This window comes from Lithobates pipiens, unplaced genomic scaffold (assembly GCF_037356315.1).
Source record: "Lithobates pipiens isolate NorthernLeopardFrog02 unplaced genomic scaffold, aLitPip1_a1.2 Scaffold_27, whole genome shotgun sequence".
In the NCBI taxonomy this organism is placed as follows: domain Eukaryota; kingdom Metazoa; phylum Chordata; class Amphibia; order Anura; family Ranidae; genus Lithobates; species Lithobates pipiens.
In genome coordinates this window covers 156,518,395-156,533,153 of record NW_027507788.1, presented here as the reverse complement: position 1 = coordinate 156,533,153, position 14,759 = coordinate 156,518,395, and the positions used below count along the sequence as shown (strand labels likewise).

Genomic DNA, 14,759 nt, shown 5'->3' with positions numbered 1-14,759 from the left:
AAACGGCCCCCCATACGCCCCAGCGCCACCTCCTTGTCCAGCTTCTCATCCACCACCCCCGGATGTTGCAACGCTGACTTCAAGTTCTTCGCCACCAGCGGCACCGCTGGCAGTGAACAGGGTATCCTAAAACCATCCCGAAATCCAGTCACCAGCACCCGCGCTGCCTCCCTCTCCAGATACCTACTTAGAAAAGGAAGCATCCTTGCCAGTATCACCGGCGTCTTCCCTTTTCTGAGTAACATCCCTGACCCGCTTGCCTTTGCGGAAGCACCGAGACAGCATGTGTGCGCCACCGCAACCGGAACACTCATGCTTGAACCTGCACGTTCCCCCGAACTTGCAGGCTCCCTCATTGTACTGCCAGCACACCCCCCATTTGTTTCCGGCGGGCAGTCCTGAGGTAGGCGCACTCCCGGCCCCCCCTGAAGAAACTGAGGGGGGCCCGCGCCGACGTCATAAGCCTCATCCGGAGGCTGATGTCTTTGTGGTCCCAGCGCAATTCTGGCCGCACCGCCTTGCGCTGCCGGAATTGCTCGTCGTACCGGAGCCACGCCACCCCCCCATACACCCTATTGGCCTCCCCAATCGCATCCATATAACAAAAGAGCGCAGAGCAATGCTCTGGGCTCTTCTCCCCAATGACACTTGCCAGAATGGCAAATGCCTGCAACCAGTTAGAAAAAGTGCGCGGTATCAACTAGACATGTGCAGAGTAAAATATTTCGTTTCGGAATTTCGTTTTCGTCTGAAAACTTAATTTATTTAGTTACTCCCGAAATTCGTTTTTATTTATTTCGTTTTTCGTTCAAAAATTGCATTCGTCCGAAAATCCACATGAATTACGGTCGAATCTGTCTTGGAAGGCTTATGGTGTCTGTCGAATGTATAAAGAAGATTCGACGGAGCTAACTATATAGCATACTTTAGAACCCTATTAAAGTCTATGGGACTCCAACGTTCAAAATCTAAAGTGCTAATTTTAAAGGCTAATTTGCAAGTTACTGTCCTAAAAAGTGTTTGGGGACCCGGGTCCTGCCCCAGGGGACATGTATCAATGCAAAAAAAAGTTTTAAAAACGGCCGTTTTTTCGGGAGCAGTGATTTTAATAATGATTAAAGTGAAACAATAAAAGTGTAATATTCCTTTAAATTTCGTAGGGGGGGGGTTGTCTATAGTATGCCTGTGAAGGGGCGCATGTTTCCCGTGCTTAGAATTGTCCCTGCACAAAGTGTCATTTATGCAGGAAAAAAAGTCCTTTAAAATCACTCGCAGCTATAATGAATTGTCGGCTCCCGTAATACAGAGAACACTCATTGAAAGTCATTGATAAAAAAAAAAAAAAAAAATAAATAAAAAAAAAAGCGTGGGGGTCCCCCAAATTCAATTACCAGGCCCTTCAGGTCTGGTATGGATATTAAGGAGAACCCTGCCTCAAATTTAAGAAAAAATTTGACGTGGGGTTCCCCCTAAATATCCATAACCAGACCCTTCAGGTCTGGTATGGATATTAAGGGGAACCCCGTGTCAAATTAAAAAAAAAATTGACGTGGGGTTCCCCCTAAAAATCCATACCAGACCCTTTATCCGAGCACGCAACCTGGCAGGCCGCAGGAAAAGAGAAGGGGACGAGAGAGCGGCCCCCCCTCCCTCCTGAACCGTACCAGGCCACATGCCCTCAACATTGGGAGGATGCTTTGGGGGTCCGTGACCCCTCAAAGCACCTTGTCCCCATGTTGATGAGGACAAGGGCCTCATCCCCACAACCCTGGCCGGTGGTTGTGGAGGTCTGCGGGCGGGGGGCTTATCAGAATCTGGAAGCCCCCTTTAACAAGGGGACCCCCAGATCCCGGCCCCCCCCCTGTTTGAAATGGTAAGGGGGTACAAAAGTACCCCTACCATTTCACAAAGAAAGTGTAAAAAATGTTTAAATAAAACAAACACACTTTTTAAAAATTCCTTTATTAAAAATAAAAAAAAGATTCCAGCGGCGGTAATCCACTCTTGCTATCCAGCGACGGACGGTCAGCTCTCCATCGATGTCTAATGTCATCCAGCGCAGCGCAGCATCCTTCTTCTGTCTCCGTGTAGGAGACATTGCAGGCATTCCGGCGCTGACGTTTCTTATATACGGAGGGCGGGGCCACCCGTCACCTGACCCCGCCCCCCTCTGACGCAAGGGGAAACCCGGGGTGACGGGTGGCCCCGCCCACCGTATATAAGAAACGTCAAGCCGCCGGAATGTCTGTAGTGTCTCCTCCACGGAGACAGAAGAAGGATGCTGCGCTGCGCTGGATGACATTAGACATCGATGGAGAGCTGACCGTCCGTCGCTGGATAGCAAGAGTGGATTACCGCCGCTGGAATCTTTTTTTTATTTTTAATAAAGGAATTTTTCAAAAGTGTGTTTGTTTTATTTAACCATTTTTTACACTTTCTTTGTGAAATGGTAGGGGTACTTTTGTACCCCCTTACCATTTCAAACAGGGGGGGGGCCGGGATCTGGGGGTCCCCTTGTTAAAGGGGGCTTCCAGATTCTGATAAGCCCCCCGCCCGCAGACCTCCACAACCACCGGCCAGGGTTGTGGAGATGAGGCCCTTGTCCTCATCAACATGGGGACAAGGTGCTTTGAGGGGTCACGGACCCCCAAAGCATCCTCCCAATGTTGAGGGCATGTGGCCTGGTACGGTTCAGGAGGGAGGGGGGCCGCTCTCTCGTCCCCCCCTCTTTTCCTGCGGCCTGCCAGGTTGCGTGCTCGGATAAAGGGTCTGGTATGGATTTTTAGGGGGAACCCCATGTCAAATTTTTTTTAAATTTGATGCGGGGTTCCCCTTAATATCCATACCAGACCTGAAGGGTCTGGTATGGATATTTAGGGGGAACCCCACGTCAATTTTTTTCTTAAATTTGAGGCAGGGTTCCCCTTAATATCCATACCAGACCTGAAGGGCCTGGTAATTGAATTTGGGGGACCCCCACGCTTTTTTTTTAATTTATTTATTTATTTTTTTATCAATGACTTTCAATGAGTGTTCTCTGTATTACGGGAGCCGACAATTCATAATAGCTGCGAGTGATTTTAAAGGACTTTTTTTCCTGCATAAATGACACTTTGTGCAGGGACAATTCTAAGCACGGGAAACATGCGCCCCTTCACAGGCATACTATAGACAACCCCCCCCCCTACGAAATTTAAAGGAATATTACACTTTTATTGTTTCACTTTAATCATTATTAAAATCACTGCTCCCGAAAAAACGGCCGTTTTTAAAACTGTTTTTTGCATTGATACATGTCCCCTGGGGCAGGACCCGGGTCCCCAAACACTTTTTAGGACAGTAACTTGCAGAATCTTTTCTCTCTGTCAAATCTTTTTTCTCTGTCGAATATTTTCTCTATATAATCTTGGACTAATAGAGGTAAGGTTAAGCACATTCGACCACAGGTTCTATAGACAGATTGTTGTCAGAGTCATGTCGAATCTCCTATTCTATATCGAACTGTTGTAACAATGAAAACGAAAATAAAGCATTTATTTATGTCGGATCTTTCGTTTTTCGGATTTTGTGCTTTCGTTATCGTTTGTCAAAACGAAAACGAAAATAGCTGAAATTCGGACGAAAATGCATTCGGACGAAAACGAATGCACATGTCTAGTATCAACCAATACCGCCTCTTTTCCTCGTTCTCCTTCTTGGAGTCATCAGGCTTAACCCTATCCAAGTTAAACTTCTCCAATGGGAGTAGCGAGAAGATCTCCACGTACTAACCCTTCGTGATCTTCTCCCGCACCTCCTGTTTCAAGTGGGCCCCTAGTGGCCCCTTGAAACAGACATACACTTCACACCGCGCCGCTTCGGCCAACCGAACAATGTCCAATCTAGCCACCGCCTCCTTCTTACCCGCATCAACCACCGGCGCCTGAACCACCCCGTCCCCCACCGAAGTTGGCATGGAAGGTGCCAGTATCACTGATCCCCCAGCGGGGGAGCGGCCCGCGGGGCCACCGGCGCCGGCTGTGCTAACCCACCATCAAACCGCCCCACCAGCGCCCACAAACCCTCCAGCAAATCCTGCATCTGAGTGGCATGCTCCGCCACCACAGGGGCATGTCCCACCACTGCCTCCACACCCACCACCCCCTTGTCCTGCCCCACAAGCGGCAGTGGCCTCCCAGTGCCTGCCTGTACCACTCCCAACAGACCCTGCAAGGCATGCGATAACAAGGCAGCATCTTGTGGCTCACCTGGCTGTCCGGGGGCTCTCCCCACAGCCGGACCGGTGCTCTCCCCTGCTGGTGCCAGAGGATCCTCTTCATCCGATACCTCCCCTTCGGACCGATCATCCTGGTCCCAGGTAGGAGGAGGTGTAAGCCCCCCGGGGAAAGAGACCCCACCGGCCGAGACATCCCCGGCAGACTGTCGGCGCGGCCCAGCCCTGTCAGCCTCTGGGGAAGTGGACACCCGGGCGCCCCTGCTGTTCTTGTGACCGGAGCAGCCCGCAGGCGGTCCCCGCACCTGCCCAGGCCTGGACACAGCTCCTCTGCCTCTGGTCATTGTCCCCTGAGCCGATCCATCCTGCTCAGCAATCCCTCCTGGAGCATGAGGCACCACTGCAGCAGCCCCCCTCCCCCCATGGTCAACAGCCTGAGGTGAACCCCTTCCTCGTGGTGCGTCCGCCCCGCCCACCATCACTGGCCCGCGGCGTGTAGGCCGCTCAAGGCCTCCAGTGTCCCCCTGCGAACGTTTTGCCAGGGGGATCGAGTGGTCCTCCCCAGGGCTCCTGACTACACAAGGTGGGCGAGTAGCAGGCCTCGGTGAAAAGCGCGCTGGAGGCCGTCCCCGCCAGGTCGCCCAGCCTGTCCCGCAGTCACTCCGGTCCACGCTCCACTGCACGCCGCCGCAATCCGTCCAGCATCGCTTCAATGTCGGCCATAATAAACAGTTGAGCAAAACTACCTCCTCTCACTGTTCTTTGCCTCCGCACTGCCTGTAACTCCTCCCCCTCCTCCTTTTATACCGCTCCTCCCATTCGGCTTCAATTCTTTGTCTGCTCCTCCCTCTATTACCTCCTTCCACAGCTTAACCCTTCCAGCCCTTATCCTCACTGTCATACCCGGCCCTTCGTTACTTCCCCTTCAGTCCATACACTGCGGGCCTCCCTTTACTAGTAAAATAAAAAAAATTATAAAAATGCCATAAAACTATCCCCTATTTTGTAGACGCTATAACTTTTGCAGAAACCAATCAATAAAAGCTTATTGTGATTTCTTTAACCAAGAATATGTAGAAGAATACATATCAGCCTAAACTGAGGGAAAAAAATTATGTATTTTTTGGGGATATTTATTATAGCAAAAAGTAAAAAATTCTAAATTGTTGCTTTTTTTTGTTTTAGGCGCAAAAAATCAAAACCAATCAAATACCACCAAAAGAAAGCTCTATTTGTGAGAAAAAAAGGACATCAATTTTGTTTGTGAGCAATGTTGCATGACCGCGCAATTGTTAAAGTGGTTGTATACCCTTTTTTGTAACTTTTACCTACAGGAAAGCCTATAATAAGGCTTACCTGTAGGTAAAAAAAATATCTCCTAAACCTGTACGGTTTAGGAGATATTCCCCTCGGTATGCGCCGCTGACTGCAGCGGCACATGCGCACGAGGGGATTCTCGGCCTGAAAATCCGGCAGTGGCCGGCGGCCGGAAAGAAATCTCCCGCGCGCATGCGCGGGAGTGACGATATTGCAGCTCCGGCCACTCACAGCGCCGGAGCCGCGATACCCGGAAGAAACGCCGAGGGAGCATGTCAGCTCCCTCGGCGTGGATCGTGCCAGATGTCGGGGCCTCGTTCTAAGGTAAGTATTTCATAATGAGCTAGTATGCGGTGCATACTAGCTCATTATGCCTTTTGCTTTGCAGGTGTTAAAAAAAAAAAAAAATAGCGGGTTTACTACCGCTTTAAAGCGACTCTGTGTTGATTCGTAAAAAGTGCTCTGGTCTTTAGCCAGCCAAATCCTCTGGGGCTGAAGTGGTTACGCTTCCTGCTGGTTGCAGCTTGTATCCCCCTCAATGCTTCTGGGCATTTATCCCTGGGTGCATACAGCCCTAAACGTACATACAGCTAGATGCACCCCCCAGCCCCATCCAGTCATAGCAGCTGTCAGAATGTCATAGAGTTTGACAGGCTGCCAACTGGAGGGCTGGACGGTTTGCCTCTGCCCTCCAGATGCAATTAAGCACCAGAGCCTCATGTACCAGGGTTAATTGTATGAATGGAATTATTTTGATTACAATGTATATAACATCTGATTTTGTAATATTCCTGCAGGTCAAGCTACAGTGGTGTGAAAAAGTGTTTGCCCCCTTCCTCATTTCCTGTCCCTTTGCATGTTTGTCACACTTAAGTGTTTCGGAACATCAAACCAATTTAAACAATAGTCAAGGACAACACAAGTAAACACAAAATGCAATTTGTAAATGAAGGTGTTTATTATTAAAGGTGAAAAAAAATCCAAACCATCATGGCCCTGTGTGAAAAAGTGATTGCCCCCCTTGTTAAAACATACTATAACTGTGGTTGTCCACACCTGAGTTCAATTTCTCTAGCCACACCCAGGCCTGATTATTGCCACACCTGTTCACAATAAAGGCATCACTTAAATAGGAGCTGCTTGACACAGTAAGGTCCACCAGAAGATCCTTAAAAGCTACACATCATGCCGAGACCCAAATAAATTCAGGAACAATTGAGAAAGAAAGTAATTGAGATCTATCAGTCTGGAAAGGGCTATAAAGCCATTTCCAAAGCTTTGGGAATCCAGCGAACCACAGTGAGAGCCATTATCCACAAATGGCGAAGACATGGAACAGTGGTGAACCTTCCCAGGAGTGGCCGGCCGCCCAAAATTACCCCAAGAGCGCAGCAACGACTCATCCAAGAGGTCACAAAAGACCCCACAACAATGTCCAAGGAACTGCAGGCCTCACTTGCCTCAGTTAAGGTCAGCGTTCATGCCTCCACCATCAGGAAAAGACTGGGCAAAAATGGTCTGCATGGCAGAGTTCCAAGGAGAAAACCACTGCTGAGCAAAAAGAACATCAAAGCTCGTCTCAATTTCTCCACAACACATCTTGATGATCCCCAAGACTTTTGGGACAACATTCTGTGGACCGATGAGACAAAAGTGGAACTCTTTGGAAGGTGTGTGTCCAAGTATATCTGGCGTAGAAGGAACACTTCATTTCATAAAAAGAACATTATACCAACAGTAAAATATGGTGGTGGTAGTGTGATAATCTGGGGCTGTTTTGCTGCTTCAGGACCTGGAAGACTTGCCGTGATAAAAGGAACTATGAATTCTGCTGTCTACCAAGGATCCTGAAGGAGAATGTCCGACCATCTGTTCGTGTACTCAAGCTGAAACGAACTTGGGTTCTGCAGCAGGACAATGATCCTAAACACACCAGCAAGTCCACCACCGAATGGCTGAAGAAAAACAAAATGAAGACTTTGGAGTGGCCTAGCCAAAGTCCTGACCTGAATCCTATTGAGATGTTGTGGTATGACCTTAAAAAGGCCGTAAATGCTCGAAAACCCTCTAATGTAACTGAATTAGGACAATTCTGCAAAGATGAGTGGGCCAAAATTCCTCCAGGACGCTGTAAAAGCCTCATTGCACGTTATCGCAAACGCTTGGTTGCAGTTGTTGCTGCTAAGGGTGGCCCAACCAGTTATTAGGTTTAGGGGGCAATCACTTTTTCACACAGGGCCATGATGGTTTGGATTTTTTTTCACCTTTAATAATAAACACCTTCATTTACAAATTGCATTTTGTGTTTACTTGTGTTGTCCTTGACTATTGTTTAAATTGGTTTCATGTTCCGAAACACTTAAGTGTGACAAACATGCAAAGGAACAGGAAATGAGGAAGGGGGCAAACACTTTTTCACACCACTGTAAGGGTGATTTTTGCATTGACATCACTGTTGGTTCTATCATCCACCATCTCTATTCTGCATCCAATTTCTTCAAAGAAATGGTTGTACTAAAATCCAATGAGAAATGTATCATGGAACTGAGCAGATGGCTACACGACCGCACCGGAGCGTATGATTTTAAGCATGCATCATCTGTTGTTGCTGAGTTAGAAGAAAAAAGGTAACATGTCCCTTAATGGTTCCACAATTGTTGGCTTTATTTTTCAGTACTTGTCAGATTTTTTTTTTTAACCACACCATGTCCATTTATAGAGGATCTCTCACACCTGCAGAAAAGGAAGGGTGGGGGGGGGGGGGGAACAGGTAGCTGAGTCATGGTTTTACCACCTCCAACCCACCCAATTTTAATATTACAGTCTGACAGCACTATACATATGCCATGGCTGTGATTTCAACTCGGCCTGCAGAGGGTGGGATTCGCACAGCAAATGCAAACCAGACGCTGGCTTGTGGTGCGGTCCAAAATGTAAAATTGTCACTAGAAAAAAAAAAAATAGGTGTGAAAATATTTCTGTTGATTTTTTTAGAGGTTTTTAAAATATTAACGGAAAACAAAACAACTCCTCCCACCAAAACTGCCCCTTTTTGATTTTTTCTAAATAATTTTATATTTTTGGTTATATGTTAAAAAAAATAAAAATAAAATAAAAATAAACTGTGCACTGGTCCATTAACTACTTGCCCACTTAACACTTATACTCCCTTCCTAACCAGGCCAGTTTTCAGCTTTCAGCGCTCTCACACTTTGAATGACAATTACTTATGCAACACTATACCCATATTGTGTCCTTTTTTTCACACATATAGAGCTTTCTTTTGGTGGTATTTAATCACCACTCTAAATAAAAAAAGACCACAAATTTTGTAAAAAAAAATCAGTTTTGTTATAAAACTTTGAAAATGTGTAATTTTTCTTCATAAATTTTGGCCAAAAGTTATACTGCTGCAAATCTTTGGTAAAAATAACCCAAATCAGTGTATATTATTTGGTCTTTGTGAAGCTGATAGAGTCTACATCTACAAGCTATGGTGCCAATCATTGAAAACTGAAAATTGATCACACCTGATGTACTAAAGGCCTATCTCATTTCTTGAGACACTGAGGCTGGGCTCACACCTATGCGAATTGGATGCGGTTTTCGCTACATCCAATTCACATAATGGGAGATTGTGCCTGGCTCTCTCCTGCTGGAAGCCGCTGCATGTTCCAGGGTGAACCCAGCCTGAGGCTGGGTTCACCCTGGTACAACATACACTCCAACATTGGCAGCACATGTCGCATGACTTGTATAAATCAATGGTTCCCTATGAGAGCCGTCTTAACTGGTTACCACCCAATTCCATACCAGGCCCTTCTGTCTAGTATAGATTTTAAGGAGAACCTCCATACCCAAAAAAACAGCGTGGGGCCCCCCTAAAATCCATACCAAACCCTTATCCAAGCATGCAGCCAGACAGGTCAGAAAGGGGGGGTGAGCGAGCGGCCCCCCACCTCCTGGACCATACCAGGCCACATGCCCTCAGCATGGTGATGTGGGTGCTTTGGGGCAGGGGGGCTTTGCGCCCCCCACCCCAAAGCACCTTATCCCCATGTTGATGGGTACAAGGGCCTCTTCCCGACAACCCTGCGCAGTGGTTGTCGCGGTCTGTTGGTGGTGGGGCTTATCGGAAGCTGAAAGGGGGGCCCTCAGATCCTGTCCCCCCACCCTATGTGAATGAGTAGGGGTACATTGTACCCCTACTCATTCACCCAAAAAAAGTGTCAAGAAATAAAAACAGTACACATGTTTTTGACAAAGTAATTTATTATAGAAGCTCCAGCGTCTCTTCTCCTTCCAATTTCTTCTCCAACCGGTTCTTCTCTCTCCGGTGATATCTTCATCCTCCAGTTCTTCTCCCTCCACTGGTGTTTTCTTCCTCTGCCGGTACTTCTTGTTTTGCTGATGTCTTATTCCACTGTCGGTTCTTCCTCCGGGTTCTTCTCTCTCTTTTTGCTGTCTTCTTCATCTGCCGGTTCTTCCTCTGATCTTCTCCTGATGCTAGCTCCCACAGTTGTGGGAGCTCTGCTCTCTGCTGGTTCTTTTATAGACATGAGGTGTGGCCATCCAGTGACGTCATCCAGAGACCCCGCCCCCTCATGATGTCACCGACTGGGGCATGATGGACTTTGCTCAGCGGTGGATCGATCTTCTAATCCCTGCTAAGCAGGCGAATAACAGGTCCATCTCCGCTCACTGTGCAGAGATGGACCTGTCAGAGTCCCACTATCCTCTATGGGGAGATTGGATGAAAATAGACCGGCTGTCCGTTTTCATCCAATCCCACCCGATCCACCAGACAGATCGAAAATAGGGTCTCCACCCATCTAGAATTCACGGAAAGGATTGGATCGGATAGTGGCGGGTGTCAGCGGACATGTCCCAAAGTTGTCAATTTATATAATATTTATAAAACATAGCATGTAATTGCCAAAAATTACACCCCAAAATACATGCTGCTACACCTCCTGAGTATGGTGCTACCACATGTGTGAGAATTTTACACAGTCTGGCAACATACAGAGGCCCAACATTCAGGGAGCACCATCAGGTGTTCTAGGGACATAAATTACACATCTAATTTCTTGACTACCTATTACACTTTTGTGAGACACTGTAGGGCACTGTAGGGGTACTGATGAGCACTGTAGTGACACTGACGGATACTGTAGGGCACTGTAGTGGCACTAATGAGCACTGTGATGTCACAAATTTGGCACTGTTGAGCACTGTGATGGCACTGATGAGCACTGTGATAGCACTGATGTGGCATGGATGAGCACTGTTATGGCACTGATGTGGCACAAATGAGCACTGTGATGGCACTGATGTAGCATGGATGAGCACTGATGAGCAATGTGATGGCACTGTGCTGGTACTGGTGTGGCACTGATGAACACTGTGATGGCACTGATGGGCACTGATGTAGCAAGGATGAGCACTGTGATGGCACTGATGGGCACTGTCGTGGCACTGATGGCCACTTTGATGGCATGAATGAGCACTGTGATGGCACTGAAGAGCTCTGTGATGGCACTGATGTGACACGGATGAGAACTGTGATGGCACTGATGGGCACTGATGTGGCACCGATGGGCAGTGTGATGGCACTGATGTGGCATGGATGAGCACCGTGATGGCACTGATGTGACATGGATGAGCACTGTGGTGGTACTGATGTGCCACAGATGAGCACTGTGATGGCACTGAGATGGCACTGATGTGTCACTGATGAGCACTGTGATGGCACTGATGTGGCACTGTGCTGGCACTGGTGTGGCACTGGTGTGGCACTGATGAGCACTGTGATGGCACTGATGTGGCACGCATTAGCACTGTGATGGCACTGATGTGGCATGGATGGGCACTGTGATGGCACTGATGGGCAGTGTGATGGCACTGGTAGGTACTGTAATGGCACTGATGTAGCACAGAATAAGCACTGTGATGGTACTGATGTGGCATGGATGAGCACTGTGATGTCATTGATGTGGCACTGTGATGGCACTGATGGGGCACTGAGATGGCACTGATGTGGCACTGATGAACACTGTGATGGCACTGATGTGGTACAGATGAGCACTGTGGGCAATCCAAATCCTACCCACTCAGGCTGCCACTGTCTCCCTCCTCTCCTCACACGCTGTATCGATTAGTGTGAGAAGAGGAGAGAGCTGAATTGGACATGACGATGGTTTGTTTACAAAGTGATCGATTCATCATTGGATGGAGCGATTACATGGTAAAGGACTGCTGTGATTGTCCCTTTTTACCCCGATCCGGGATGCGCCAGGGCTCTAGGACCCAGCCATCACAGACACTCCTGGCTCAGTGAGCACAGGAGGCCATCATATGACGGCCTCCCAGAACTAACCGGCCGCGCTGTAGCCGTCATTCGGCTATAGCGTGGTTGTCAAGTGGTTAAATTCATATCATATAGCTATAGACAGCAAAAATAGTGGCGTATTCCAGCAATGCAGAGTATGTGGCACGGATGAGAACTGTGATGGCACTGATGTGGCACGGATGAGCACTGTGATAGCACTGATGTGGTACTAATGAGCACTGTGATGGCATGGATGAGCACTGTGATGGCATGGATGAGCACTATCTGGTTGTACGTCATCGCAGTCGAATCCGTTGGACTTGGTGTGATTGTGTGTAGACAAGTCCGTTTCAGCGGAAGACCGTCAGACCTAGTCTACCGGAAAGTCCGTCCGTGTGTACACGTCATAAGAGGAAGGAGTAGAGTCCTCCAGCAGTGCAGAGTATTTCAAGAAAGGAGAGTTGGATAGAGGAAGGAGCAGAGTCCTCTACAGAGCAGAGTTTTTCAGCAGAGAAAAGAAGCTGATCTTATAGGCAGCAGATGTCTCTCATTTAATTGTATAATTGTAGTCAGGCATACTGGAAACTCTCCCTGTAATGCCCGTATTTTGTTTTTTAGAGGCCAACATGAGGACATAGAAATGCGCCTAAAGTCGTCAATCAAGGAGGTTTTGAAATGTGACTTTGACCAGGAAAACATAACCTCCCCGGTGACGTTACCGCTCGCTGACTGCATTGTCAGTGGTTTGCTACTGGATTATATCAGTAAAAATGAAGATGATTATATGAGGAACCTGGAAAAGATTATAAAGCTGCTGAAACCTGGAGGCCAACTGTTACTTTTTTTGTTAATAGATAAAAGTTACACGATTGTCAGAGGGGAACGGTTTCATTTTTTTAAATACAATGAGAGCTTTGTAAAAAATGCCTTTAATAATCTGGGGTTAGTTATCGATTACTGCGCAGTGCAGAGAAGACGCCATATGAATGATTGCAATGATTATAAAGCTATTATGTTCACCGCAGCCCACAAGGGGGAGTAGGGGATTGTAGATGACCGCATTCATCTCATTGTGTTACAACTTTGCTAAAGTTAGAAATATTCGTTTGCATTATTCTCAGTTTTAAAGTCCTTGCCACATAATCACCTACCTGTTATGTCATTGTGCTTCAAGTAATTGTACCAGGGTGATGCCTGCAGCTTCACCTCGGTTCTGGTTTTTAGTGCCTAAGTAGAGCCTAACTAGCTGCTTGATTGCTATTACAAGCAGTGGAAGGGGAAATCCCCCCCCCCCCCCCCCCAGCCGCCTTCTGCGGCTCTCTCTGGCTCTTATGTCCCATCGGGTGGCCCGAGTATCTTTGATGGGCTGCCCATAATGATAAGCCCAGACATCCCAAGTCTCCCACGAGGTGTGGGAGTCTCCCACATTTACACACCCGCAAGCGCCTCAGGATTTCCCAGGAATGATCAGTGCGGCGGGAGGGACAGCTTTGAACACCGATCTCCCTGTATAGCTTTTTAGCTGACAGTTGTGGGAGGGAGAGAAGGAGAAGCGGCTGTCAGCTGAAAAGCTATACAGGGAGATCGGTGTTCAAAGCTGTCCCTTCCGCAACACCGATCATTCCCAGCTGTTCTGTGTGCTCCTCCCCCTGCCCCCTTTGTGTCCTTTTCCTCTGGCGCCCTCTGTGTTCTTCTCCAACCCCCCGTTCTCCTCCGCCCCCCCTTCCTTCTCCTCCGCCCCTCTTCTCATCCCCCACAGCCGAATCCCCTCCTCTCTCGACGGCTGCGGGGGGATCTGTCGGAAATTGGACACAGTGAACAAGATCGCTCCTGTCTGCTGTGATAATTGAGCAGAGTAAACTGTGTTTACTCTGCTCAGTTTATGAATGAACAAGACCCTCTGTCTCCTCTTCATTCATCTTCAGTGCTGAGAAAGGGACTGGGGAATCTATGTCCTCAGTCCCTCTCTCTGTCTCAAAGGGGAGATGTCAGGGGTCTGTTTAGACCCCTGATATCTCACCAAAGCCCGCAAAAAATATAAAAAAAGAGATTGTAAAAAAAATTCAAAAAAATTAAAGTGTAAAAAATAAATAAAAAATACTGACACCACTCTCCCTTGCCATAACAACACTGTGCACTGCCCCAACCCCCTCCCACCAAAAGGCATTATGAAAAAATATTAAAAACAAATTAAATTGTAAAAAAATCAATACGTAAAAATGAAAAACTACTGACACCACCCACTGCCACATACCCCCCACCCCCCTTCTCCAGAAGCACTATAAAAAAAATGTTGAAAAAGTGATTTGAATTTTTTTTTCTAAAGTGGTTACCTATAACGCCTTTTAAAATGTCACCTATGTATAGTAAAATATACGCTGCTTGTCACCGCTGCAAGGCATGCACAATTTTAAAGCATGACATGTTTGGTATGTATTTACTTGGAGTAACATCATCTTTTATATTTTCCAAAAAAATTGGGTTATGTATTGTGTTTTTTTGCATTAAAATTCAAAAAAGGTGTATTTTTTTCCAATAAATTGCGTTTGAAAACCACTGCACAAGTACTGTGTGACATAAAAAATTGCAAAACACACCAATTTATTCTCTAGGGCCTCTGCTTTAAAAAAATATATATATAATGTTTGTGGGTTCTAAGATATTTTCTAGCAAAAAAAAAAAAAAGATTGTTACATGTAAACAAAAAGTGCTAGAAAAAGCCTGGTCTTCAAGTAGCCAATGCATTCTTTGCATTAAGGTAAAAAAACCTTCAATGCTCAGCTCCCCCTCCCCTTATACCTACTTGAGCACGATCTCGATCCAGAGATGCGCACAAGAGCAGCATCTCTCCCAGCTCTTTCCTTCCTCATTGGCTCAAAGACAGCAGCTGTGGCAGGA

The 14,759-nt window shown here is 47.2% G+C and overlaps 1 protein-coding gene across 1 annotated transcript in view; it reads left to right on the top strand.

Annotated features, from left to right (window-relative positions):
* LOC143933242 (nicotinamide N-methyltransferase-like) overlaps positions 1 to 12,990 on the top strand; it is a 32,808-nt gene extending 19,818 nt beyond the window's left edge. The window contains exons 2-3 of the mRNA XM_077456129.1: positions 7,952 to 8,157; positions 12,480 to 12,990. Of these exons, the coding sequence (XP_077312255.1) occupies positions 7,952 to 8,157; positions 12,480 to 12,903 (630 nt within the window). The 3' untranslated portion in view covers positions 12,904 to 12,990. The remainder of the gene's footprint in view (positions 1 to 7,951; positions 8,158 to 12,479) is intronic.
* Positions 12,991 to 14,759: the final 1,769 nt, after the last annotated feature.